The sequence below is a fragment of the Lissotriton vulgaris genome, chromosome 6, assembly GCF_964263255.1.
Source record: "Lissotriton vulgaris chromosome 6, aLisVul1.2, whole genome shotgun sequence".
Lineage (NCBI taxonomy): Eukaryota > Metazoa > Chordata > Amphibia > Caudata > Salamandridae > Lissotriton > Lissotriton vulgaris.
The window spans coordinates 333,342,792-333,367,333 of NC_141694.1; the positions used below are offsets into that span (position 1 = coordinate 333,342,792).

Sequence of the window (24,542 nt, forward strand, 5' to 3'; positions counted from 1 at the left end):
TTCGCCGATGGATGGGAACCCTGCTGATCGGACGGTGAGTGGGGCCACTGACAGCGTTATGCAGGAGATGGGAGAAGTGACTATGCCTTCACGGGTGTTCCTGTTGGGGACCCTGGCCAGCAATGGAGGCGGCTTTGGGCTGGCCGACTGCTTGAGTGTGACTTTGGGACTTGAACCTATGCTGCAGGCGGATCGCTTTCACGGAACGGCTCCTATGACCATCGAATCTGATTTGCCCTTATTGTGTTGCGACTTGGTGAGGTGGCCTGGCCTTTTGCTGATGTTCTTACACGTTTGGAAAGATTGTTTTCTCAGCCGCTGGATGGCGAGATCACCCGTGCGGCCGGTTCTGCCTTGCCTGCCTTGCCACCCTGATCTTTTGAAGTACTGCATTATTAACTTTCAGTGGCCACGCTTAGATGGAAGGGTCAAAATGGGTCAGGGGTGACCCCTTCTTCTGTGTTACAAGGACGGATCCTCGGACGTCTAGTGTGTTGCCCTTGCTTACTGCTTTTTGTAGCGGCGCTGCTATTGCCTGTTAACGAACTGGCTTAACTATGATCGACCCTGAGCTATTTTGTGCGAGTGGGGGGATCCAGTGGCTACGTATCAACGGACGGTTTAAGCTGAGACTGGGGTGAACCCTTCCTCTATATATCGCAGGACAGATGCCCGGACACCCATCATGATGTGGACGCTTTGCTGACCTATACTACGACGCCGCCATTGCTTGTCGACCTGTTAGTCTGTTTGTGATCGAGCCTGAGCTGTTTTGTGCGGGTGGGGTGGGGCGGGAGTCTGGTTGTGTTGATTTTCCCCCATCTTTTCCCTTATGTGGGTATTTCTGGGGCGACAGGCACGTTAGTTGGGGGGGAGGGCCGTAGCCTCTTCGACGTGCACGGTGGGGGGGGCTGGGGCTTGATTTTCGTTTCTTTTTGTTTCTATGGCCTTTCTTTTTTCTTGTTCTTTCTCTTGTTTCTCTTTTTCTTTCTCATATGACTTGGGTCAGACGGGGGGTCAGGGTTTGGTTCTTTCCGGGACGATTTTTGCGCTTTGTGTCTATGTCTTTATTGCATGGTTTATTGATTCTATGGCTAAGATATCGATTTTAATGCATAGTTACTGAATGATTGCATATTCTGCTTTTCCTTCCCTCCTATACTTCTGCTTGAGGGCGCATATCCTGCCTACGAATTGTCCCACGTAATATATGCCTTTATGTAGGTCGTCGGATCCTTTCATTGATGCTATAGAATGAACCCTCTTACATCCTAGTATACCATAGACAAGCTAGTTCGTAACTCCTGAGGTGATATATTGATTGGGCGGGCGCTAACTGGGGCGACATGCACTTCCGCGCTAGTGTAACCTGCTTGTAATGACCTACGCCAGTATTTTGATAACGTTGTTTCACTTGTGGATACCCTGCTATGTGGCTCGCCCTCTCAGCTACCCGGTCTGACTTTAGGACGATTCGCCAAAATTACAATGAAACCCTCTTTATCCTTTTCCAGTAGTTCCTTGCCAGTACATCGTAGTGTTGTTATTTCTGTCATTTATTGCAGCGCAAGGTACCTTGGAATGTTTTACAGTGTCATAGCGGCCGGCCCGCAGTGGTTGTAGGCAGACGCTGTGTACTATGTTTACGATAAATAAAGGTTTTCAAAAAAAAAAAAAAAAAGAGTGCATTCCTGCTTGCCATCACCTCTGCCAGGAGGGTTAGTGAGCTCCAGGCTCTTTCCTCTAAACCTCCTTTCCTTTCTGTCCATCCGGACAAAGTTGTCTTGCGGACGCGACCCTCTTTCCTACCCAAGGTGGTCACAGCCTTCCACATATGGCAGTCCATCACCTTGCCCACCTTCTTTTCGCCTCCGCATCCCTCGAAAGAGGAAGAGAGGCTCCACCGTCTGGACCCAAAACGTGCGCTCTCATTCTATCTGGATCGCACACGCCAGTTCCGGGTGGATGACCAACTCTTTGTTGGTTACGTGGGTGCTAAGAAAGGTCGGGCGGTGCACAAGCAGACCATCTCTGGGTGGGTTGTGTTGTGCATCAAGGTATGCTACTATTTCGCTAAAAAGGAGCCTCCTGTTGGGCTGAGGGCCCATTCCACTCGGGCCATGGTGGCTACTACTGCCCTGGGTCGGGGAGTCCCCTTGCAGGACATTTGTCAGGCAGCTACGTGGGCCTCGCTGCACGCGTGGGCGGCGTCTAAGTACTCCGACGATGTCATCCCGACGCCAACGACGCCGACGACAGACGCGGAGCAGCAGACGACGCCTACCGACGCCCAAGGGTACTGCTACACAAAATTTTCCAGATCCAGTCTGATGCCTGGGGATATTCTAAGGTAAGGAATCTAATACTAACTACTGTTTCTTACAGATATATCGTTACCGAAGGTAAGTAACTTGTGCAACGGTTTCCACTTCAGTAGCCCTGAGGCGCTACGCCTGGCTGAGGACCTCTGGTTTCTCTGGGGATATCCAATCTACACTTTTGGACATGCCCTTTGATGGCCGTCGCCTGTTTTGTGACAAGGCGGACACAGCGCTCAAGAGTTTCAAGGACTCTAGGGCCATGGCCAGATCTTTGGGTCTCGCAGTCGTTTCACGTCCCATGCAGTCTGTTTTTCGCCCCTTTCGTGGCTACCGACGGGGTGCCCCACCACGTTTGGTAGCCCTGAGGCACTATGTCTGACTGAGGACCTCTGGCTTCTCTGGGGATATCCAATCTACACTTTTGGTCATGCCCTGTGATGGCTGTCGCCTGTTTGGTGACAAGGCGGACACATCGCTCAAGAGTTTTAAGGACTCTAGGCCCATGGCCAGATCTTTGGTGCTCGCAGTCGTTTCACGTCCCATGCAGTCTGTTTTTCTCCCCTTTTGTGGCTTCCGAAGGGGTGCCCACCACGTTCCACCAAGAGCCACAGACCCGCGCAAGCTGCCCAACATCTGTGCAGCTGGGGACGTGGGACCCAGCGTTGTGGGTCTGGGGGCCAGAGGGCTGGCCAGTCCACCAATGCCCTCCCCTGTAGCAGCCTCCAAACTCTCCTAGTTCGACTTTTCAGGACCACCAGTTGCAAGTCGGCGGCAGGATTCGCCATCACCTCCCCCACTGGCACAACATCACGTCGGACAGGTGGGTTTTGCAGATAGTCTGAAGGAGCTACTCCCTTCTCTTCAGGACTACCGCTCCCTCCATGCCACCAGCATTCCATCGCTTGTCAGAGGATCATTTGGCCCTTCTCCATCAGGAACGTGTCCCTATGCCGGAAGTAGGTCATGGTTGCACTCCCACTACTTCCTGGTACACAAAGAGGACAAAGGCCTGCGTCCTAGACGGCAAGGACTTGAAACCGCTTTCTCAGGAAGGAGAAGTTAAAAATGTTGACATTGGCTCAGGTCCTGTTTTCCCTCAACCCTGGAGACTGGATGGTAGCGTTGGGCTTGCAGGACTCCTATTTCCACATCCCTGTCCTACCAGCCCACAGGCATTAACTATGGTTCACTGTAGGCCTTGAGCATTTTCAGTTTACCGTGCTCCCCTTTGGCCTTAACCAGCGCCCGGATGTTCACGAAAGTAATGGCAGTGGTCGCAACTCGTTTGCGCAGATCAGGGGTTCTAATCTTCCCCTATCTCGACGACTGGCTGTCGAAGGCTGTCTCTCCCCCAGGCTGTCGTCTCCCACCACCAGACTACGGCGGACCTCCTGCATTTGCTGGGGTTCACAGTCAACGTGCCCAAGTCGCACCTGATTTCTTCCCAGAAGCTCATTTTCATCGGAACCGTTCTCGACACAGTGCAGTTTCGTGCCTATCCTCCCAAACAGCGAGTCCTTTATATTTGGGCTATGATACCGATGTTTCAGCCTCTATGCTGGATTTCGGTGAGAATGACCCTGAGGCTGCTGGGCCTCGTGGCCTCCTGCATCCTGCTGGTGGATCATGCCAGGTGGCATATGTGGGCTCTGCAGTGGGACCTGAAGTTCCAGTGGGCGCAGCATCAGGGGAATCTTTCCGATTGCGTCCAAATCTTGGCGGGCACTGCACACCAATTGTAGTGGTGGCTAATGGACCAGGATTGGGTCAATTTCAGATCCCTCTCCCTTCCCCAACCAGAGTTCATAGACAGATGCGTTACTCCTGGAATGGGGCGGCCAAATGGTAGAGGGGGAGATCAGAGGCCTCTGTTGGAGTCCAAGCTCCACATCAACCTTCTGGAGCTCTGGCGGATTCGTCTTGCACTGAAGGCAGTTCCCCCTTGTATCAAAGGAAGAGTAGTGTAGGTGTTCAAGGACAACACCACCACCATGTGGTACTGCAACAACAGGATGAGTTGGGGTTGTGGACCCTATGTCAAGAGGCTCTTCGCCTTTGGCTGTGGCTGGAACATCAGGGCAGGTCCCTGGTGGTTCAATACCTGGCTGGTTCCCTGAACGCCAGGTCGGACAAACTCTGCCCCCGGTGCATGATGGATCATGAATGATGTCTTCACTCGAAAGTGGTGCAAGGGAGAGCATTGGTTAGATCTGTTCACCACCTATGTCGGCAGTTCTGCAGGTTAGAATTTCCAAGGATGCGCTCGCTGGCTACGCTTTTTGTCGCAAGTGGAATTTCGGTCTTCTAGACTCCTTTCCCCCTATACCACTTCTGCCGAGAGTGCTGAAGAAGATCAAGCGTGACCGGGCTCAAGTCATTCTTATGGCTTCAGACTGGGAATAAAGAGTCTGGTATCACGAGCTCTTGAACATGGCGATTGATCCTCCGATTAGACTGCCTCTTCGGGAGGATCTTCTATCAGAGCAGCAGGGGACGGTCCCCCACCCGAACCTATCCAGCCTCCACGCTTGCCCAGAAAGAAGTGTTATTGTCCATACATGGTTAAAGTAACCTTGCTTGAAGAAAGGAGTGTGTAGGCCAGATTAACTACCATGAGAGGTGGAGATATCCGAAGAACAAGACAAGCACTCTCTAAGCAGTTTCACTGCCTGTGTTCATTATGTTATCATTTTGAAAAACAACTCAATAAAAATAGTTAAAAAAAATAAATAAAGCAAGGCAAGCAAAATCTAATTGATGAATGATAAAATGTTTGTGGAGCACGTTTGATAAAAAAACATGGATTCTCTGATGATCGAGGATAAACCCAGGAAAGTGAGGATGACCTAGAGAAGAGACAGGTTTTACATCATTCCAAAATTGCAGACAGTTAGTAATACTTCTAATGTTAGCAGGTAGGGCGTTTCACAGCTCAGATTGCAAGGAAGTTGATTGACCTGCCACCTGCATGTTTGAAAAAAGACAGAAAACAAGCTAAACTAACATGGTGTGCAGGAGATTTGAAACTTCCATTTTAGATACATAGGGCCATGGTTATGAATGGCTCAAAGCACAATGTATAGTGCCTTTTAGAATTCTCCATTTTCAAAGGGAAGCCTATGAAGATCTCATAAATGTGTTGATATGGAAGTATGTGTGGGAAGATTAACCAGCAGCTGGGTGGCAGTCTTTTGCACAACATATAGTCTGTGATGTAGATGAGCAGGTATTTCAAGATAAAAGTGTGTTTTCTGCTGCGTAAACTGAGTCTCTGGCTCAGCTCTACACGCTTTGTTTTCGTTCCCATGGGTGACATGAGTGAACTTAGTTCAATGCAGCAATATTTGAATGTGAAAGACAGGTTTTTGTAGTACCACAGAACCGCACCCAACGCATAGTTGGAGTGGTGTCCGTGCTTTTGGGTTAACAGTCTCTAAACACCCCTTCCCCATCTTCTTCACATCAGGAAACGCCATCACTTTCAGCCACACCACCAAAGTCCCGTGAGAAGACCATTGAGGCATCCACTTCACCTTCAGAACACCCCCACCCACAGACCCCAGCACCTGATGGATCTCTGACAGCACCAACACCATACCCCTCAAGAAGAAGAACACCACATACGCCAAAAAAGACAGATGGTTTACCACTGAACTCCGAGAGTCCAGACGCACATGCCTCCGCCTCAAAAAAGCCTGGAGGAACGCAAAATCCACAGAAGCCCACAACAACTTCAGAACCGCCACCAACTCATCAGAAATACGAGAAAAACAGCAATCGAAAACAGAATCTCCACACCTGCAGCAACAGCAAAGAACTCTTCAGCATCGTCAAGGAGTTCACCTAACCCACCAGCGAGTCTACTGACTTTCCTCCCTCACAAGACCTCTGCTACAAACTCAGCGCCTTTGTCCACCACAAAATCAAGAACATCTTCGACAAATTCGACAAACACAACCAACACACTGAACCCTAACCCGACACCCCGAAACCAACGATTGGCAGCTGGACAGCCCTCACCACCGAAGACACACAGAAGACAATGAAGTCAATCCACTCTGGGGCCCCCACGGACCCCTATCCCCACCACATCTTCAACAGAGCCACCGACACCATTGCACCCATGCTTCGCCACACCATCAACCTCTCCCAGGCAACCGCGTCCTTCCCCGATGACTGGAAACACGCCGAGGTCAACCTCCTCCTGAAGAAGCCCTCGACGGACTCCACCGACCTCAAAAACTACAGACCCATCTCCCTGCTCCCGTTTCCAGCGAAAATCATTTAGGAAGCCAGCAACCGCTAACTCGCCACCTTCATCTAAGAGCACAACATCCTCCACTCCTCCCAATCTGGCTTCAGAAAAAACCACAGCACAGAAATCACCCTCCTCACCTCAACAGACGACATCCGCTCCCTACTGGACACAGGAGAAACAGTAGCCCTCATCCTCCTCGACCTCTCAGCGGCCTTCGACACAGTCACCCACCGCACCCTAACACACAGACTCCACGACGCAGGGATCTGGGAAGAGGCCCTAGACTGGATCCGGCTGTTTGCTCTCGAGCAGAACACAGCGGGTCAGACTACCTTCTTTCCTCTCGGACCCTACAATAAGCACCTGCAGAGTTCCCCAGGGGTCCACTCTCAGCCCCACGCTGCTCAACTTCTACATGGCTCCACTCGCCCCCATTGTCGGAACCCACGGACTCAACATTGTTTCATACACAGACAACACCCAACTCATCCTCTCCCTATCCAACACAGCCAAACACAACTTTTAAGAAGGCATGGAAGCTGTTGCCAAATGGATGAAAAGCAGCTGCCTACAACTCAACACGACAAAACAGAAGTGCTTATCATGGGCTCACACTCCTACCCCCGGAACAACACTTGGTGGCCCCCAGTCTCGGAGCTCATCTTTTTCCACGGACCACGCATTAAACCTTGGAATCATCCTGGACTCTGAGCTCAAAATGGGCGGCCAGATCAACTCCGTCGGCGGGAGTATGTAGAAGCCGACAGAGTGATCTTCAAACCGTATTAAGGGCGGAAGAGGTATCGGCTCCCTACTAACATATATATATATATATATATATATATATATATATATATATATATATATATATATATATATATATATATATATATATATATATATATATTACCTACTGGCGATAGCCAGTAGGTATATATAGTTAGGATTTTTTTCCTATGGGACTTTTGAAAATTCTATGTCTAATAACTTTGGCGTTTGTGGACGGAATCGGCTGAAATTTTCAGGAAAATGGCACATTTTGTTTCTGAGCAGCTCCTGAAAATTTGGGGGGGGTTCGTCAAGGGGGGGCCGAGAAAAAAGGGGGGTCCCAAAACGCGTTTTTCCCATGTTAATTTCCATAGGGCGGTTGGACTCACTTTTAGCCCGAACGGCTGAATGGATTTCCACGAAACTTGGCAAAATTGTAGGGACTGGTACCCCGATGTGCCTTTGCTAGGTCTCAATATATGTGCTTCAGTGGATTTTGAGAAATTAACGTTTAAATCAAGATATATATCTGTAACAGCGCTCCGGGCAGCTAACCGGTTCGCGAACTTTTCGCGTATCGGAACTTTGCAAAGCGAAGCTGATTGGCTCTCCGGTGTCTGTCAACATTCTAAACAGTCCGGTGCGGCCGCCATCTTGTCTCTCGGTAGGATCGAGAGACAAGAGGAGGCCAAAACAAAGGGGGAAATGAAGGAAAGGGGGCAAGGTAGACCCCTCCTGACCCCCTAGGATTGATGAGGGGGATATTATAGAGCCACGCCGGGCCCAAAAAAAAAAAAAAAAAAATCCGATTTTTTCGCCGTAGAGACGCGTCTTGGTTCGCGAACCGGGCAGCTAACCGGGCAGCTAACCGGGAAGCTAACCGGCAGTGTAACCAAAAAAAAAAAAAAAAATCAGATTTTTTCGCCGTAGAGACGCGTCTTGGTACGCGAACCGGGCAGCTAACCGGGCAGCTAACCGGGAAGCTAACCGGCAGTGTAACGGGAGTCTGAGGAGTAGCTGATTGGCTGTCAATATTGTAAACAGTCCGGAGCGGCCGCCATCTTGTCTCTCGGTAGGATCGAGAGACAAGAGGAGGCCAAAACAAAGGGGGAAATGAAGGAAACAGGGCAAGGTAGACCCCTTCTGACCCCCTAGGATTTATGAGGGGGATATTATAAAGCCACGTGGGGCCAAAAAAAAACAAACGCCGTAGAGACGCGTCTTGGTACGCGAACTGGGCAGCTAACCGGGCAGCTACCGGGAAGCTAATCGGCAGTGTAACGGGAGTCTGAGGAGAAGCTGATTGGCTGTTATCATTGTAAACAGTCTGGAGCGGCCGCCATCTTGTCTCTCTGTGGGATCGAGAGACAAGAGGTGGAAAAAAAAAAGGTGTAAATGAATGAAAGGGGTAAGGCAGACCCCTCCTGAACCCCTAGGATTGATGAGGGGGCTATTAAAGTTCCCTGGGGGGTGAAAAAAAAAAAATTGCGATTTTCGCGGTAAAGGTGCTTCCTGGTACGTTAACCGGGCAGCTAACCGGCAGCGTAACGGTAGTGCGACATATTGTGTTTTTTGAACGTTTGTGATATGTGCACGTGTGGATTTTGTCTAATTAAGGTTAAAAAAATATATATATATCTTTAAGCGTGTTCTGGCGCGCTTACGTTTTGGGTTTGGTTTGCGCTGCAGAGACGATACGTCACGGTTATGCGATGCATCATGAGGCGTCTCACGGGCTACGTGATACGTCACTTAATAAAGAATATATTTTACAGCTATAGATATTAGCTTTTAAAAAACCAATGAAATTCACAGAAAAAACCATAGGTTATAGACCATATATAGTTAGGAATTTGCATTTACAAAACCTTGAAAATTCACTGAAAAAACCATAGGTTATAGACCATATATAGTTAGGGATTAGCATTTAAAAAACCTTATTTTATTTGCACAAAACCATTGAAATTCCATATATAGTTAGTTGCACTAACTATATATCGCGGACCCGCAATCCACTGCTAATGATGTCACATATTACATCATTCATGACATGGTCAGTGACATCACTGATGACATCACTGATGACATCTCAAATGACATCACTGATGACATCACTGATGACAACACCCAGTGACTGTATGTTTCTGTAAAGTTAAAATATGTCTTACATATTGAAGAATGAGTGGATGTATAAGTGTCTGGATGAAGGATTTAGTAGGTGCATGAATGACTGTATGAGAGAATGATTAAATGTGTCTCACTGAGTGCATGGGTTAGTGATTAAAGTGTCTTAATTTGGCAATCAATATTTATGTTCTTCTGTAAACTGCTGCATGTTTAAATCAGTAGCTATATCAGTAACTATATGGGTTATTGAATGGTTGCCCAAGTATTTGTATGGGAGACTGAGTGTGTGTGTGGGTGGCTGGGAGGTGTATAACTCTGTGCATAGATGTGTGAGCGGTTGATTCCCTAGGTGTATGGGTTCAAAGTGCATGTAGAAACAGCTGTATGGACAGTTGACTGTGTGCATGAGTATATTGGTGAGTGAATGGATATCTCAGTTCTACATGTCAAAGTAAGTACATATGTAAAACACACTCCATGTGAGAGTTGACATATATAAATAACTGAACATAAGAGTCAGTGAATGTGAGAGTGGCTGTATGAATCATTGTGAAGTTGTATCAAGGATTGTATAAGAGAGTAAATATGTGTTAGTATATGTTTGAATAAGTAAGGTGTGTATAACTGTATAGTTAAGGAAATGGAGATGTGATTGACTCTTTGCATGACTGAATAGGTGTGTGAGTAACTCCATGGATGTGTGACAGTCTGTGAGTGCCTGTTTACACTGAGTGTATCAAAGGTTATATTAGAGTCTGAAGATGTATTATCACATAAATGATATCATCAGTGATGTAATCAGTAATGTCAAATGAGATGTCAGTGATGTCATCAGTGATGTCATTTGAGATGTCATCAGTGATGTCATCAGTGATGTCATTTGAGATGTCATCAGTGATGTCATCAGTGATGTCACTGACCATGTCATGAATGATGTAATATGTGACATCATTAGCAGTGGATTGCGGGTCCGCGATATATAGTTAGTGCAACTAACTATATATGGAATTTCAATGGTTTTGTGCAAATAAAATAAGGTTTTTTAAATGCTAATCCCTAACTATATATGGTCTATAACCTATGGTTTTTTCAGTGATATATATATATATATGAAAAGGAATTATTATATCAAGATCATCATATGCTTTTAGGATAACTGATAACAAATCTACTCACAAGTACATACGTGAGATGATGCTGTCTGAAAACTACTGTGGAGGTTAAGGAAAATCACATGTGACAACAATTAAAACGATTGTATATAGAGGTACCTTTTACTGGCAATCCGGATTGACTCCAGTATTGGACATAGCATATGAATCCTTTCATTCATTGTATTCCCTGGTCAAATGAAAATTTGGAACAGTTATCTGGATAGGTCCTGAGGAAGGTGGTATCAAGACCTGAATTCCACCGAAACGCTCGTCTACCATGCGTGGAACACTGCACTTGGCACTGTGGTTCCAGTTGTGGCAGGGATTTCCTAGCCGCACATTAGACTCAACCGTGTACAGATATTGTATGTTTGTGGTTGGTGTGAAAGTGGCTGCATGAATGCTTGGTAGTATGTTTGTATTTATTCAATTCTAACCAGGTAGACTGTATATGTTTTTTCTATAAAAGTATATTTTCTGTTATACTTTTTTGTGTATTCATGAAAAAGACTTCTTTTTGATTGAAATTCTTATCAACATAGATGGGTTTATAACCATTGAAAATTCAAGAAATGTCTATGTGTACACTGTTTTTGAAAAGAATTATCTAAAAAGAAAAGAAAAAAGATGTGTTTTTTAAGAAAAAGAGAAACAAGATTTGATATAATAAAACAATAACAATGAGATGATCATATGTGTCACTGTTGCACCTTGGTGTATATTCAAATGTAAATGAACAATGTCTGAATGAAACTATATATAGGCTTTGAGGGAAATATTTAGCACTGTATAGATTGTAATTCCCCTCTTTCCCTGGCCTCAAGTATTATTAGAGGGGGGGGTCCCCTTTTTTTGTTAATGCTCTTGGATTCACCTGAATGGTCAACTGATTTTATCAGCTTTTTAGGACAACATAAGTAAACTTTCTAGAATGTGAAGGGTTAAGATCCTGGCTCCTAGATGAATTAATTAAAGATTTTGATCATAGAAAACTATGTTTCCTCGCCTCTGATTTGTATCCACAAAGTAAGTAGGACATTTGTGTGCTGTGTTTTAAAATATTTATGAAAATTCTGTCCAGGATAAAAATATACACATTTGTTTTTAGGTCTGACATTAGCCAAACTTGTTAGTCTTTTGCAGAAATCCCTAATAATGCATGAAAACATAGGGGGCTTTCAGTCAAACCCTTTATTCTTTGATCTTTTGTAGTGCCATTCACATTTTCTTTCCACCCTCCTCAGCATACGGTATGGGACAATGGGTCAGCTCACATAAGCCACTGACTTTTCTCACTGTGAGAGACAGCTGTTTGCCTCTGCATAATGTCCATATCAGATTACAGCGTTTTCCTCTTGAGTCCGAGAGACTAATGTGGTTTTGTCCCATTGACATTAATAATTAATTAATACAATAAAAGAAGTTATTTTTAAAATTTTATTTTGCAAATTCCCAGGCGTTGCTGTGGGGCCTTTCTGCCTTTGCAGTAAGCTGTATCCTTCGTGACCACTGAAGTTTGCATTGAAATGGCCTTTTAAAACTATGCCAAAGGCCAGCCCATATTCAAACATGCATGTGGGTGTATGACCAGGCGTCTTTGTATGCTTTTTCTACATCTTTTATTACAAGAAGCATTCCAAGATGGCCGCCCATGTGTGCCCATACTTGTGCATGAACTGGTGGCCATCGTTGAATGTGTTTGCAGAAAACTTTATGAAAACTAATTCAAACATGGCTGTTGAATGATTTAGCACGCATGGGCAGCCATCTTTGAGTCGTAAATTAACCTAAAAAAGATCTGTGGCGAAAACCAATAGGTCTGCTGTCGATGCTTGAGCTATTGGCTTTGCACTTTTTTATTGTTAAAACACACCATCCCCTTCTACTTCACTATTGTGATGTGCCCATTATTCCTATTTGCCTAGATGTCCGTGCTGCAAGAGATCAGATGAATATTGGAGGACTGCCATACCCAACACTGCCATTGCAAGAGGCACCCCCAAGGGCAACATCTGTTTTGAGCCAGCCTTCATCTGTGTGTTCCCCTTCAGCATCATACAATGGACCATTCCACCCTGGAGTTGTCTCACCACCACAACCTCCAAGCAGCTACTATAGTGGCATGACTGGACCTCAGCATCCATTTTATAATAGGGTAAGGTATTTCTAGAAGGATCATCCAACAGTTCTTTTAATACAAATAGAAAAGAAAATTGTATTTCATGATTATTCAGAATTAGGCAACATAATATTGGTAGTGCGTGTTTTATGGTTAATACAACAAGTGGGAAAAAGGGTACACAAAAAGCACTTGTTTCTCGAATTTTAGAAATCATAAATAGCTGAGCATGAAAGGGCAGGGAAAGTATTATGCATAGAAATCCAACCTAGAGGCTCCCTTCAGGCTTACAGATGTTGTGTGTGCTGTACCATGTCATAATAGTGTAACCTTGTATTAATGCTCCTTGTAGTGTAACACTTATTGGTCCATAATGAAGACTACGCCTTATGAAAACGGTGTCTGTTTATTAAATTTGTTAAATTTGAAAAGATAAAAAAAATGCATGTAGCTCAAAATTATTATTGAAACAGTGAGAAATGTCTAAAAGCCCCATGAACAAAGTGAGAGGCTTCATCTGCAAGCATGTTAAACCCGCCATTTGGATACAAAGGTTAGTTTTTAAGTCAAGCCTTCAAAACATCGCAAGCTGTTTGTTTTTGAAAAACATATTGTGGACTTAACAAGAATACACAGGAGATTGCAGCCCGTCTACCACAGGTTGGCTTTACTGTCACTCTCATTTATTTGCTTACTATTGGATGCCATTCCTTGTTTCTGCATTTCCGTCCTGTGTTTGTCTCCTCCATGGAACATGCCCTCTTTGCCATCTCTTTGTTTTGGTGGTTCTGAACTTCCTTTGCTCATTTTTAGGAAGCAACTTTATTTGAAATGAATACGTTAGTTATAGATTTCTTACCTTAGAATTACCCCCAGGCGTCAGACTGGATCCTGAAAGTTTTTTCGTCAGCAGTACCTCTTTGCATTGGAAGGTGGTGTCGGTCGGCTCAGCGTCCGTCATCGGCGTTATGGTCGCCGGGATGACGTCACAGCAGCTACTTAGAGGCCGCCCTCGCGTGCTGATGTCAGTTCTTTATTTTTCCGCACCAGCCAGTGCAGATCCGGAAAGAATGGTAGCGCAGTAATTTTTTGACAACATTTTTCTCGACTTTTGTTGACTTCTTGTTTTGAGTCTCCGACTCAGAACAGGTGCACGTGGGATGCCCGGTTTCAAGGCCTGCGGTTCCTGTAACCTACTGATGTCTGTGACTTATCCGTACCGCATGTGCCTCTTTTGCCTAATGTGCGACCATGACCCCAAGTTGTGCTCCGACTGTCAGTCGATGGCGCCGAAGGCTTTGCTGGAGTGGTCCCGAAAGCTGCTTGAATGCCGACAGTCGGCTCCGATCCGTTCGAGGACCCAGTCAAGATGGAGGTTGAGGGACCGGTTGGGGAGCCACCACCATTCTGGTTCGAAATCATCTAAGTCTTCACACTTGCGGTCGGATAAGTCGAAGCATAAGAAGAAGTCGAAGAAGCATCGTCGCTCCTCGACTTCTAGTTGGTTAGCTGATCCGACGAGGGACGCGGGTGGTGCCACTCCTGCGGTTCCGCGATTGGAGCTTGAAGGGTCTACTCCCCCATGGATGCAGGCATGGATCCGGATCTGCGCCAGTTGACCTTGTTACACCTCCACTGGCGCCGCTCCTTACGGCACCACTACCGCATTTGGCGCCGGTTGGCTCCCCGGCCTCCTTCCCGACGTGGACACGGACCCGGACCGGCGTCGTCAGATGCAGATCCAGCGCCTGGTGGGGTTTTTGTGCCCCTGTTCACTCCTGGGGTCCCTTTTCAACAACAGTGGCACCCAGAGGATGATGAGGAGGACTGGGAGGGGTCAGGTGACCCTTTAACTCACCAGTTAGATACTGAGCAGGATTGGAGAGAGGAACTGGGGGATGCCAGTGGTCTTGACACCTCTCCTGACCTTGGCATGTTGTCTCCTCCTACTGTGGCTACGGAGGAGGGAGCGTCATACGCACTGGTGTTGCGTAGGGCGACCAAGGCTCTTAACCTCAAGCTTCCTATGGTGGCGGTCAGGACTAACCTCCTGACAGAGGTGCTTCAACAGGGTTCGAGCTCTTAGGAGCCCCTGCTGCCGTTTAATGAGGCCCTCACAGACGTCCTTTTGAGCACGTGGTCCAGGCCCAACATGGGGGCTCCTGTGGACAGGATGATTGCCCGACGCCACCATCTGGCTCTGGGCGACCCCACTTTCCTCTCCCAACACCCGACCCCTGAGAGCTTGGTAGTTCAAGCTTCCACCTCTAAAAGCGCCTTCCCTACAGCTCCACTGGAAAGAGAATCCAAGAAGCTGGACCACCTTGGCAAGAAAATGTTCTCTTCCACCAGCTTAGGACTGCGGTCCGTAACCACTGCATGTCTATTGGGCAGTTGTTCGCACTCAGTGTGGGATGAGGTGGCGCAAGTGCTACCTCAGTGTCCCGAGAGGCCCGCGCAGTGCTCTCCCAGGCTGTTGCCACCAGGAGAGATGAGGCAAAGTTTACAATCCGTTGTGGGCTGGACACCGCCCACTCTCTAGGAAGGACCATTTCAACATCGGTAGCGCTTTGGCGCTACGCCTGGATGAGGTCCACTGGCTTTTCAGGGGGTGTCCTGAAGACCTTGATGGACATGCTCTATGATGGCCATCACCTTTTTGGGGACAAAGCAGACAACGCCCTAGAGAACTTCAGGGACTCACAGGCTACGGCCAAGTCCTTGGACCTCTCCACCCGTCTGGCACAGTCTGCTTTTTGCCCCTTTCTAGGCTACAGAAGGGTTGCCCCGCTATGTCCCGCCCAGGCCCGCAGGCCGCAGCAAGTTACCCAACCTTCATGTGGCCGGGGACGTGGAAACAACCAGTGAGGTTCCGGGGGCCAGCGGGCGGGCCATTCCACCAACCCCCCTCTTCAGCAGCCTCCAAATCTTCCTAGTCCGACCTTTCAGGCCCATCAAACGCCAGTGGGCGGCAGGATTCGGCATCAACTCCCCCTCTGGTGCACCATCACGTCAGACAGGTGGGTTTTGCAAATAGTCCGAAGGGGCTACTCCCTCCCCTTCAAGACTACCCCTCTAGCCATGCCACCATAATACCACTGCATGTCGGAGGATCATCTGGCTCTTCTCCAGCAGGAAGTTACAGCTCTCTTGGCCAAGGGAGCCATCGAGTGCGTTCCTGTCCCAGAAGTAGGTCGTGGTTGTTATTCCCATTACTTTCTGGTTCCCAAGAAGGACAAGGGCATGGGTACTATCTTGGACCTCGGGGACGTCAATCGCTTCCTCCGGAAGGAGAAATTCAAGATGTTCACGCTTGCTCAGGTCTTATCTGCCCTCGACATGCAAGACTGGATGGTAGCGTTGGACTTGCAGGATGCTTATTTTCACATCCCCGTCCTGCCAGCCCATCGGCCTTACCTACGGTTCACGGTAGGCCACGAGCATTTTCAGGTTTATTGTACTCCCCTTTGGCCTTACCAGCACCCCTCGGGTGTTCACGAAAGTGATGGCGGTGGTCGCAGCTCATCTGTGCAGATCAGGGGTTCCAATCTTCCCCTATCTGGAAAGCTGGCTCACCCCCAGGCTGTCGTCTCCCACCTCCAGACTACGGCCGACCTCCTGCATTTGCTGGGGTTCTCCATCAATGTACCGAAGTCTCACCTGATTCCCTCTCAGAAGCTCCTCTTCATTGGAGCAGTTCTGGACACATCGCGGTTTCGGGTCTATCCTCCCGGAACAGCGAGTCCGGGATATTCGGGCTATGATTCCGATCTTTCAGCCTCTATCCCGGGTTTCGGTCAGACTGACCCTGAGGCTGCTGGACCTCATGGCCTACTGCATCCTGCTGGGCGCAGCATCAGGGGAATCGCTCCGATTGCGTCCAGATCTCCGAGGGCACTGCTCATGCTGAACAACTGCAGTGGTGGCTTGCGAACCAGGATTGGGTCAATGGCAGATCCCTCTCCCTTTCCCATCCAGACCAAACTGTGGTGACAGACGCATTCTTTCTGGGATGGGGTGGCCACATGGGAGAGGTGAAGATCAGAGACCTCTGGTCTCTGGCGGAGTCCAGGCTTTACATCAAACTTCTGGAGCTCCGGGCGATTCGTCTTGCACTGAAGGCATTACTTCCTTCTGTCTGGGGAAGAGTAGTGCAGGTGTTCATGGATAACACCACCGCCATGTGGTATTGCAGCAAACAGGGCGGGGTGGAGTCATGGACCCTATGTCAGGAGGCCCTCCGCCTCTGGACATGGCTGGAACATCAGGGCATTTCCTTGGTGGTTCAACACCTGGCCAGTTCTCTGAACGCCAGGGCAGACTAACTCAGCCGCAGGTGCTTGATGGATCGCGAATGGCGTCTTCACTTGGAGGTGATGCAAGGTCTCTTTCAACAGTGGGGAGAGCCTTGGTTAGATCTATTTGCAACCGAAGTGAACGCGCTATGTCAGCAATTCTGCGCCTTGGAATTTCCAAGGCCGCACTCGCTTGGCGCGTCTTTTCATCGCGAGTGGAGTTGTGGTCTGTTGTACGCCTTACCGCCTATACCACTTCTGCCCAGAGTGCTGAAGAAGATCAGGCGCGACCGGGCCCAAGTCATTCTTGTGGCTCCGGATTGGGCACAAAGAGTCTGGTATCCCGAGCTGCTCAACATGGCCATCGGTCCTCCGATCAGACTGCCTCTTCAGGAGGATCTTCTGTCGCAGCAGCAGGGGACCGTTCTCCACCCAAACCTGTCCAGTCTCCACCTCCTTGGGTGGAGATTGAGCAGCGGCAGTTGATGTCTTTCGACCTGCCTCCTGAAGTCTGTGATGTAATCTTGGCAGTCAGGCATCCCTCCACTAAGACGGTATACGCCTGTAGGTGGAACAAATTTGTGGCATTGTGCACAGCAAAGGCTGTGGATCCCCTTTCTGCCCTTCTTTCCGAGGAACTCTTGTTTCTTCTCTCTTGGGCCCAGCAGGGCTCTGCTCTGGGCTCCATCAAGGGCTGTCTTTCAGCTATCACTGCCTTCCTTCGGTTGCCTGATCAGCCTTCTTTTTTCAAGTCCCCGGTAGTTAACAGTTTCCTGAAAGGCTTAACACATTTTTTTCCTCCAATCCCCTTTGTTATGCCTCAGTTGTTCTTGAAACTTGTGCTAACCTATCCCTTTGAGCCACTGCATCACTATCCTATACACCTTCTGACTCTTAAAACTGCTTTCCTGTAGCCATCACTTCTGCTAAATTAGTGAGTGAGCTCCAGGCTCTTTCTTCAAAACCTCCTTTCCTATCTGTTCATCCGGACAAGGTGGTTCTCCAGACCCGTCCATCCTTCCTGCCTTTCACATCGGGCATACCATTACTTTGCCCACCTTCTTTCTGCCTCTGCATCCTTCAAAGGAAGAAAAGAGACTCCACCATCTGAACCCAAAACGTGCGCTCTCCTTCTATCTGGAACGCACACAAGAGTTCCAGGTGGATGATCAACTTTTTGTTGGTTACGTGGGTGCAAAGAAGGTTCGGACTATACACAAATGCACCATTTCTCGATGGGTCATGTTGTGTATTAAGGCTTGTTACTCTGTAGCTAAAAAAGGAGCCTCCAGTCAGGCTACGCACACACTCCACCAGGGCCACAGCAGCCACTACTGCCCTGGGAAGGGGAGTGACTCTGAATGACATCTGTCAGGCAGCCACGTCGGCATCGCTGCACACGTTCACCAAACACTACTGCCTGGACAGCCAAGTCCAGAGAGACCACTTCTTTGGCCGTTCTGTTCTCCAGGATTTTCTGGTGTGATCTTGGTTCGCTGACCAACCACCGGGGTTGTATTGCTGGGGTATCTATTCTTAGGTAAGAAATCTATAACTAACGCGTTTCTTTCAGATGCACAAGTTACTCAACTTTGGTAACGATATATCTGTAAGAAACATTAATTAGTTATAGATTCCTTACCGCATGACCCATCCTCCCCGTTCTGCGAACTGATTTCTAGGGTTAAGGACATCCTTTCAGGGCCCTAGTTTTGTGCACCAATGGCCAGTGTCTTGCATGGCTCTGCGTTTCTTATGCAGAAAGTCGTGTACAGAACTGACGTCTGCACGCGAGGGCGGCGTCTAAGTAGCTGCCACGACGCCATCCGGGTGACCCCGACGACGAACACCGAGCCGACCAATGCCGCCTTCCGACGCTCAGAGGTACTGCTGATGAAAAAACGTTCCGGATTCAGTCTGAGGCCTGGGGGTGATTTAAGGTAAGGAATCTATAACTAACTAATGTTTCTTACAGATATATCATTACAGAAGGTAAGTAACGTGTGCGTTAAAATCACCCCCCCATTAGGGTAGTGCCCATCCGGTATTGCACCAAGCTGTGGTTCGGTTTCGAAAGATGGCTGGTTGTTCTGCATTGGCGGCATTGATACTAATTATACTGATCTATCAACCCTCTAGTCACCCATTTATAGCTACGTATCGACCCTCCGTATCTACCAGTGCGTCTGTCAGTTGGAATGGAACCCCCGCTTGGATCCATATTAGCACCCCCCGTGCATATGCCGAGTAGGTAGTGTAAAAGAGCTGGCCCCTCCACCGTCTCTGCAAGGCTTCCCTTTCTGTGTTTGGTGCATCTATTGTAATATGGCTGTCTGGGTTCCTCAGCGCCGAATGTATGAGAGGACTTTGTGGCATTTTGTCATTGTGTGCATGCCTCCGATATTCCAAGACATGCATTTGTTCTGTTGCTTGTCAACCATGAGAAGATGTTACTATGCCTAGACTGTCTCCCTCCTTATGCTTTGCCACCTGCTGGCTCTCCTCCCACATGGGTCTCTGTGCACTGCAACCCAAGGTACCCCCCCCATGTGAACATTAAACATTTCCCCCAGTAGTAGGAGGAGTAGTAGGAGGAGGATGAGTAGTAGGAGGAGTGGGAGGAGTAGTAGTAATAGGAGTAGGAGTAGTAATAGTAGGCGGAGGAGGACTCTACCCTCAAAATGTGTGCCCAACTCTACCCTCAAAATGCGTGCCCAATAGGGTTGCCACCCCTGCCTTTTTCCCCCTCCCCTGTGTAAAAATACTGGGATTTGGACCAGCGAGATCTCATTTGCCGCTGATCTGCTGGAATCAGATGCTTTTCTTGTAATAAGCAGATATCATATTTAGATTCTTTTAGCATGGACAGGAGTGCCAGCCACTTCGCCACTTCATTATGCCCCCTCACATTATAACTATTTATTCTGACCATCAATCTGGCTGTTGGGTTGTGTTTGTTGTGAGTCCGTACATAGCCATCCTAAACCCTCCCTGTAGGAGTTAAGTATAAAGGAGGCCTGAGTGAGCATCATCAGGAAATGTTCAGAAATTGCCAGGAAAGAAGAGAAGAGAGACAAGAAACTAAACTAAAACAATACTCATCAAAGATTGGACATCGACCTCCTTCTAAATCGTCCAACATGTGGGAAGCTGGGTCCGTGGTCTCGGAAGTGCACTGTCGGATTCATCCAATTCCTCGATCTATGCGCTCCACTGGCCTGCCAACCATCTTATTTTTCAAGTTAGGCATACGCCTTTGGGTCTGCACCCTTCCTCTGGAAAGGACTCTATATTGTTGACTCTATGATGCTGCAGTCTCCTCCACTCATTGGCCCACCCTAATTGCTGTTCGGCTCCTCCAGTATCTCCTGATTCTGCAGCTGTTTCAACAACACCTCCCTTTCTGTTCGGCTTTCTGTGTCCGACAGCTTGGTCACGTTTTTCCCCCTCAATCGGAGAGTTTGCTGATTCCGATTCCTGACTAGTTTTAGCAATCTATTGTCATTCTTTGGTGTGTCACCAGATGCAGGTGTGTCGGATTCTGTCAGGTCCTTCACTTCCTCCAGGTTGCGGACAGAGTGAGTTTCTTTGGCGCAATGGGTGGCAGCACCTGTACCTGACTCCTTTACATTGCAAGAACTTAATGAGCGGATTAAATTGGCGTAGCCTCTGTAATGTGATGGGGAAAGATCTTGGTATAGCCATACCTTAGTGTCCTCAAATTAAATGGTGTTGCGGTCTCGTGCTACCATCATAATTGTTTCTTTTTGGGTGTAGTAATGTAGACATGTGAGGATATCTTGCAGAATCCCGAGCGAGCTTGCTGGGCGGCCAGCTCTATGTGTGTGGTCTAATATGATGTCCTGCGGTGCCAGGGTGGGAGCCAAGTGATGAAAGAGTCAACTGTCGTACGGCTCCAGATCATTTGCTGTCACCTGCAATGGTACTCCTTTTATACGTATGTTGCCTCTCCTGGGTCTGTTCTCAATGTCCTCCGTCTGGTATCGAAGCTCGGTATTCTTTTCCTGAAGGTCCAGTAGTTCTCTATGGTGAGCCTCCAGTTCTTCCTCTCTTGCATCTCCCATTCATTCCAGAGAGTCTATTCTATGACTTAGGTCACCCATGTCTCTCCTGATCTCTTTAAACTCTGTTTCTATATCTTGTATTAGTGCCGCAAAGTCGGACCTCAGTTCTCTAAAGAGGGTTTCCAGGAAAGTTCTTGTTACTGGGCTTCTTCTTCTCAGTCTTCCAATGCATTCTCGGTGCTAGTGTCGCCCCCCTGTGTTTTTTTTGGAGGGGCTTGGAGAGAAAGTCCTTTATGCTGCCATTTATCTTGGTGGGGGGTCTCGGGGTTGCCATTTCCTACCCCAGAAGCGCGTCAGATCTGCACTCTTCACAGCGTCTTCCATTCCCCAAATTGCTCCGGTAGACGAAGATACGCTTTCTGTGGCTCCTTTCTAGTACTCCTGTGGTCCATGATGCAGTATACACTTTGATGATCAAGAGCTGGGCTTTTGTCTACCAGATGGCCAGTTATCGTATCCCCTGTTGATTGCACCTCTACCAGTGCAGCTTCGGTGTCGTCTTCTTTCGTATTTTATTTCCATTGAAGGGCTGAATCCATACATTTCATTCTCGTTTTTTAGTATCCAGTGACATTTGGTTTTTTCTTCATCCTTTATGTTTTTTATTTTTATAAATTACATCCAGCACAATCTTAAGGCAGTGAAAACTGGACACATGTTTTTTTGCCTGGTTTGACTTTCCTTGGATTACAGGAAGGGCAGTAGAACTGCTTAGTCACAAGTTGAGAACTGGATAGTATTTCCATGGCCTTCTTAACCTATAGGAAGTTGCATAGGCAAAGCTATATGGCCGCAGTAACACTGTCTGAAAACAAATCACAAAAATCATGTTTGCCAGGTATAGTCCATTGCATAGCGTGAAAGATCTTACCGGGTCAAAATGCCACTGCGGAATTCGTCTAATACAAGAAATACAGTGGAGCCAGCACCTCGCACTCCGGTGCGGTGTGTTGAGGGTTGGAGTTAGTTGGATCAAGGGTTCTTTTTAAGGACAGAGGACAAATATAAGCCTGCTTCCCGAGTAACGGCTGAATACCGCCAGCAAAAGATCAGCATTTGCAGAATCATGTCCATTGGATGACTGTGAAATTGTCACGTTCTTTTCTCCCGGTAAGTAGCAACGTGATTAAAAGTACAAATAGTCAATGTATAAATTGTTTTCTTGACGAAGCGTTTCTGCCACAGACATTTAAAAAAATCCAAAGCAAAATGGAGAATGACCAAATGAGACCAATAATTTACATAATTTATGAAAGCATATCTACATAAGGCGAGTTCGAAATACAAGTGTGCTGCTATCACCTGGGGAGCTTGCTGTTATTGCTATTAACAACACCCTGGCAACAGATAAAGTGCAGACGTAAATAGGCAGCCAGAGCCGCAGATATTAAAGACAAGCTCCAGAGCATGAAGCTGGGGCTCATTTAATGCAGTTAGTCATTTGGTGGCGGCGGCAACAATTCACAGTTTTCCAACGCTCCTTCTGTTGCAGAGGTGTCTAGGGATGGGAGGCCATATATGTCAAGGGTAGAAAATGTGATGGAGTTGAAAAATGATTGTACGCAAAGATACATTTTAATGTGACCATGCGAATGTCTATAAAATCTGTCTAAAGTTTTCATTATCCACAAAAATCGCCATGCATTAACATTTCTTGTTTATAAATTGAGTTTTCATTTTGTGTTTTTCATTTGATCTAATTCTGTTTTGTTTTCCATTATTGTTTATCCCTTTTTGTCGCATGTTTCTTTCCATAGCCATTCTTTGCCCCTCATGTTTACGTGCCAAAGTATTACTTTGGCCACTCCCAACATGCCATGTCACGTCCATCAGTAAAAACCGGTTTACCAAGAGATCAGAACAGTGGCCTAGTAAGTATTCTCATAGATAAGTACTAACATAGTCGACAGCACAGAACAATGTAATTTGGTCTTGTTAAGAAATACTAATCCTCCTTTACTGAGCTCTTTGCAAATATGAATATGGGAATAAGTAAGTTATTGCCACTGTTGTCAATGTCCTTCTCAAGAAACGTAAAAAGAATATGATTTCAACTCAGCAGTGTATATTCAAACATTAATTTCATTTGTTTTTAAAGAATGTGGATGTTGTTTTTAGTACATGCCTTTTTGTCAAGATTTTATAGTGTTTTTGATGTGAAGGGAGCTACAGCTTTGCACACAAATGTTTTCCTAAATGCTGAAAAAAAATCCGAAATAGTTACTTTTAATGGTTGTTGCGTGGACATAGAAATACATGTATTACAAACCCCGTTTAGATCAAATTTGCAGTTGTCAAGAGAATCTCCCAATAGTTTGCCTACTTTGCGTATAGAAAAAAAAATTAATTCAATCACTAAATTAATAAAGATTGTCACACCCCTTTTCAGCAGTCTTTTCCCGCATATGGCATAGAGTATCAGGCACTTAAACTTACAGTGAACATTCCACCATTTGGTTTATTGATGTGTTATATTTGTTTTGAAAATGTGTGAGAGTACGTGGGTTTAGGTGTGTTGGGTTCAGATTTGTGCAAAGTCCATTAAGAGTTTTAATCACCCATACCTCTGTGTAATCCATAGTAAACAAAGTTCAGATCTTTACTTAGTTATCTGAGAGTTCATTTAACCAGATTCGGATCTATGCATGTGAATTTGGAATGATCAGTTCCATACTTGCATTATCGTGCCCAAGCTCAGTTCGCTCCTTGGTTCTTTGTGGGTTTTTGCAACCAGGCTCGACTATGTACTTTTTTTTTATGGGTGTTTGGTGAGCAGGCTCAGATCTGTGCTTATTTGTTTATTTCATTGTGAACATATTAAAATTCCTGTGTGGAATTGGAGTGAGCAGGCTCAAACATATATATGACTTTGTGTGTGTTTGTAGTGCCGAAGATCAAATTTCTCTTTGGGTTTTTGTAACCAATCCCCGATCTCTGTAGATTTTTCTGTGATCATTGTTTTTGTGGGGATCATTGAGCAGTTACTTCTCCTCTCGAGCCCACCCTTTTGCTGACCCTGATTTATGTTTTAGATGATAATCTCCACTCTCCTTTCTACTATTTATTTTTCCACCCCATGTGTTTGTCTTCCCTTTACTGGCTCACCTTTCTTTCTTTAATTTCTCTCCTTCCAGAGCACTTGCCTATATTTAACCTCTCTTCTCGCAGTCCTTCATTGCAGTTATATCCCATATTATGCTGTCACTGTGTCTGCGTTGATGTGCTTCCCCTATCACTTGTATCTTGCCCTCTTTTCCCCTGACCAAGCCCTCATTTTATATATACATCATTTTTATTTACCGACAGAAACAGCACAATCAAAAACTCTAAAGACATTTTGTATATAAGCAGAGTCACCAAGCAATCCTATCATTAAAACCTGCAAAATAATACATAATTAAAGTGATTTGCCTCC

The 24,542-nt window shown here is 46.8% G+C and overlaps 1 protein-coding gene across 5 annotated transcripts in view; it reads left to right on the top strand.

Moving 5' to 3' along the window:
* Positions 1-24,542, top strand: part of KIDINS220 (kinase D interacting substrate 220) — a 942,023-nt gene that overhangs the window by 710,394 nt on the left and 207,087 nt on the right. For 4 of the 5 annotated variants that reach the window (XM_086926367.1, XM_086926369.1, XM_086926368.1 and 1 more), the window contains exons 24-25: positions 12,554-12,783; positions 22,885-22,998. In XM_086926367.1, the coding sequence (XP_086782493.1) occupies positions 12,554-12,783; positions 22,885-22,998 (344 nt within the window). The remainder of the gene's footprint in view (positions 1-12,553; positions 12,784-22,884; positions 22,999-24,542) is intronic. The other variant, XM_086926371.1, reaches the window with a different exon arrangement.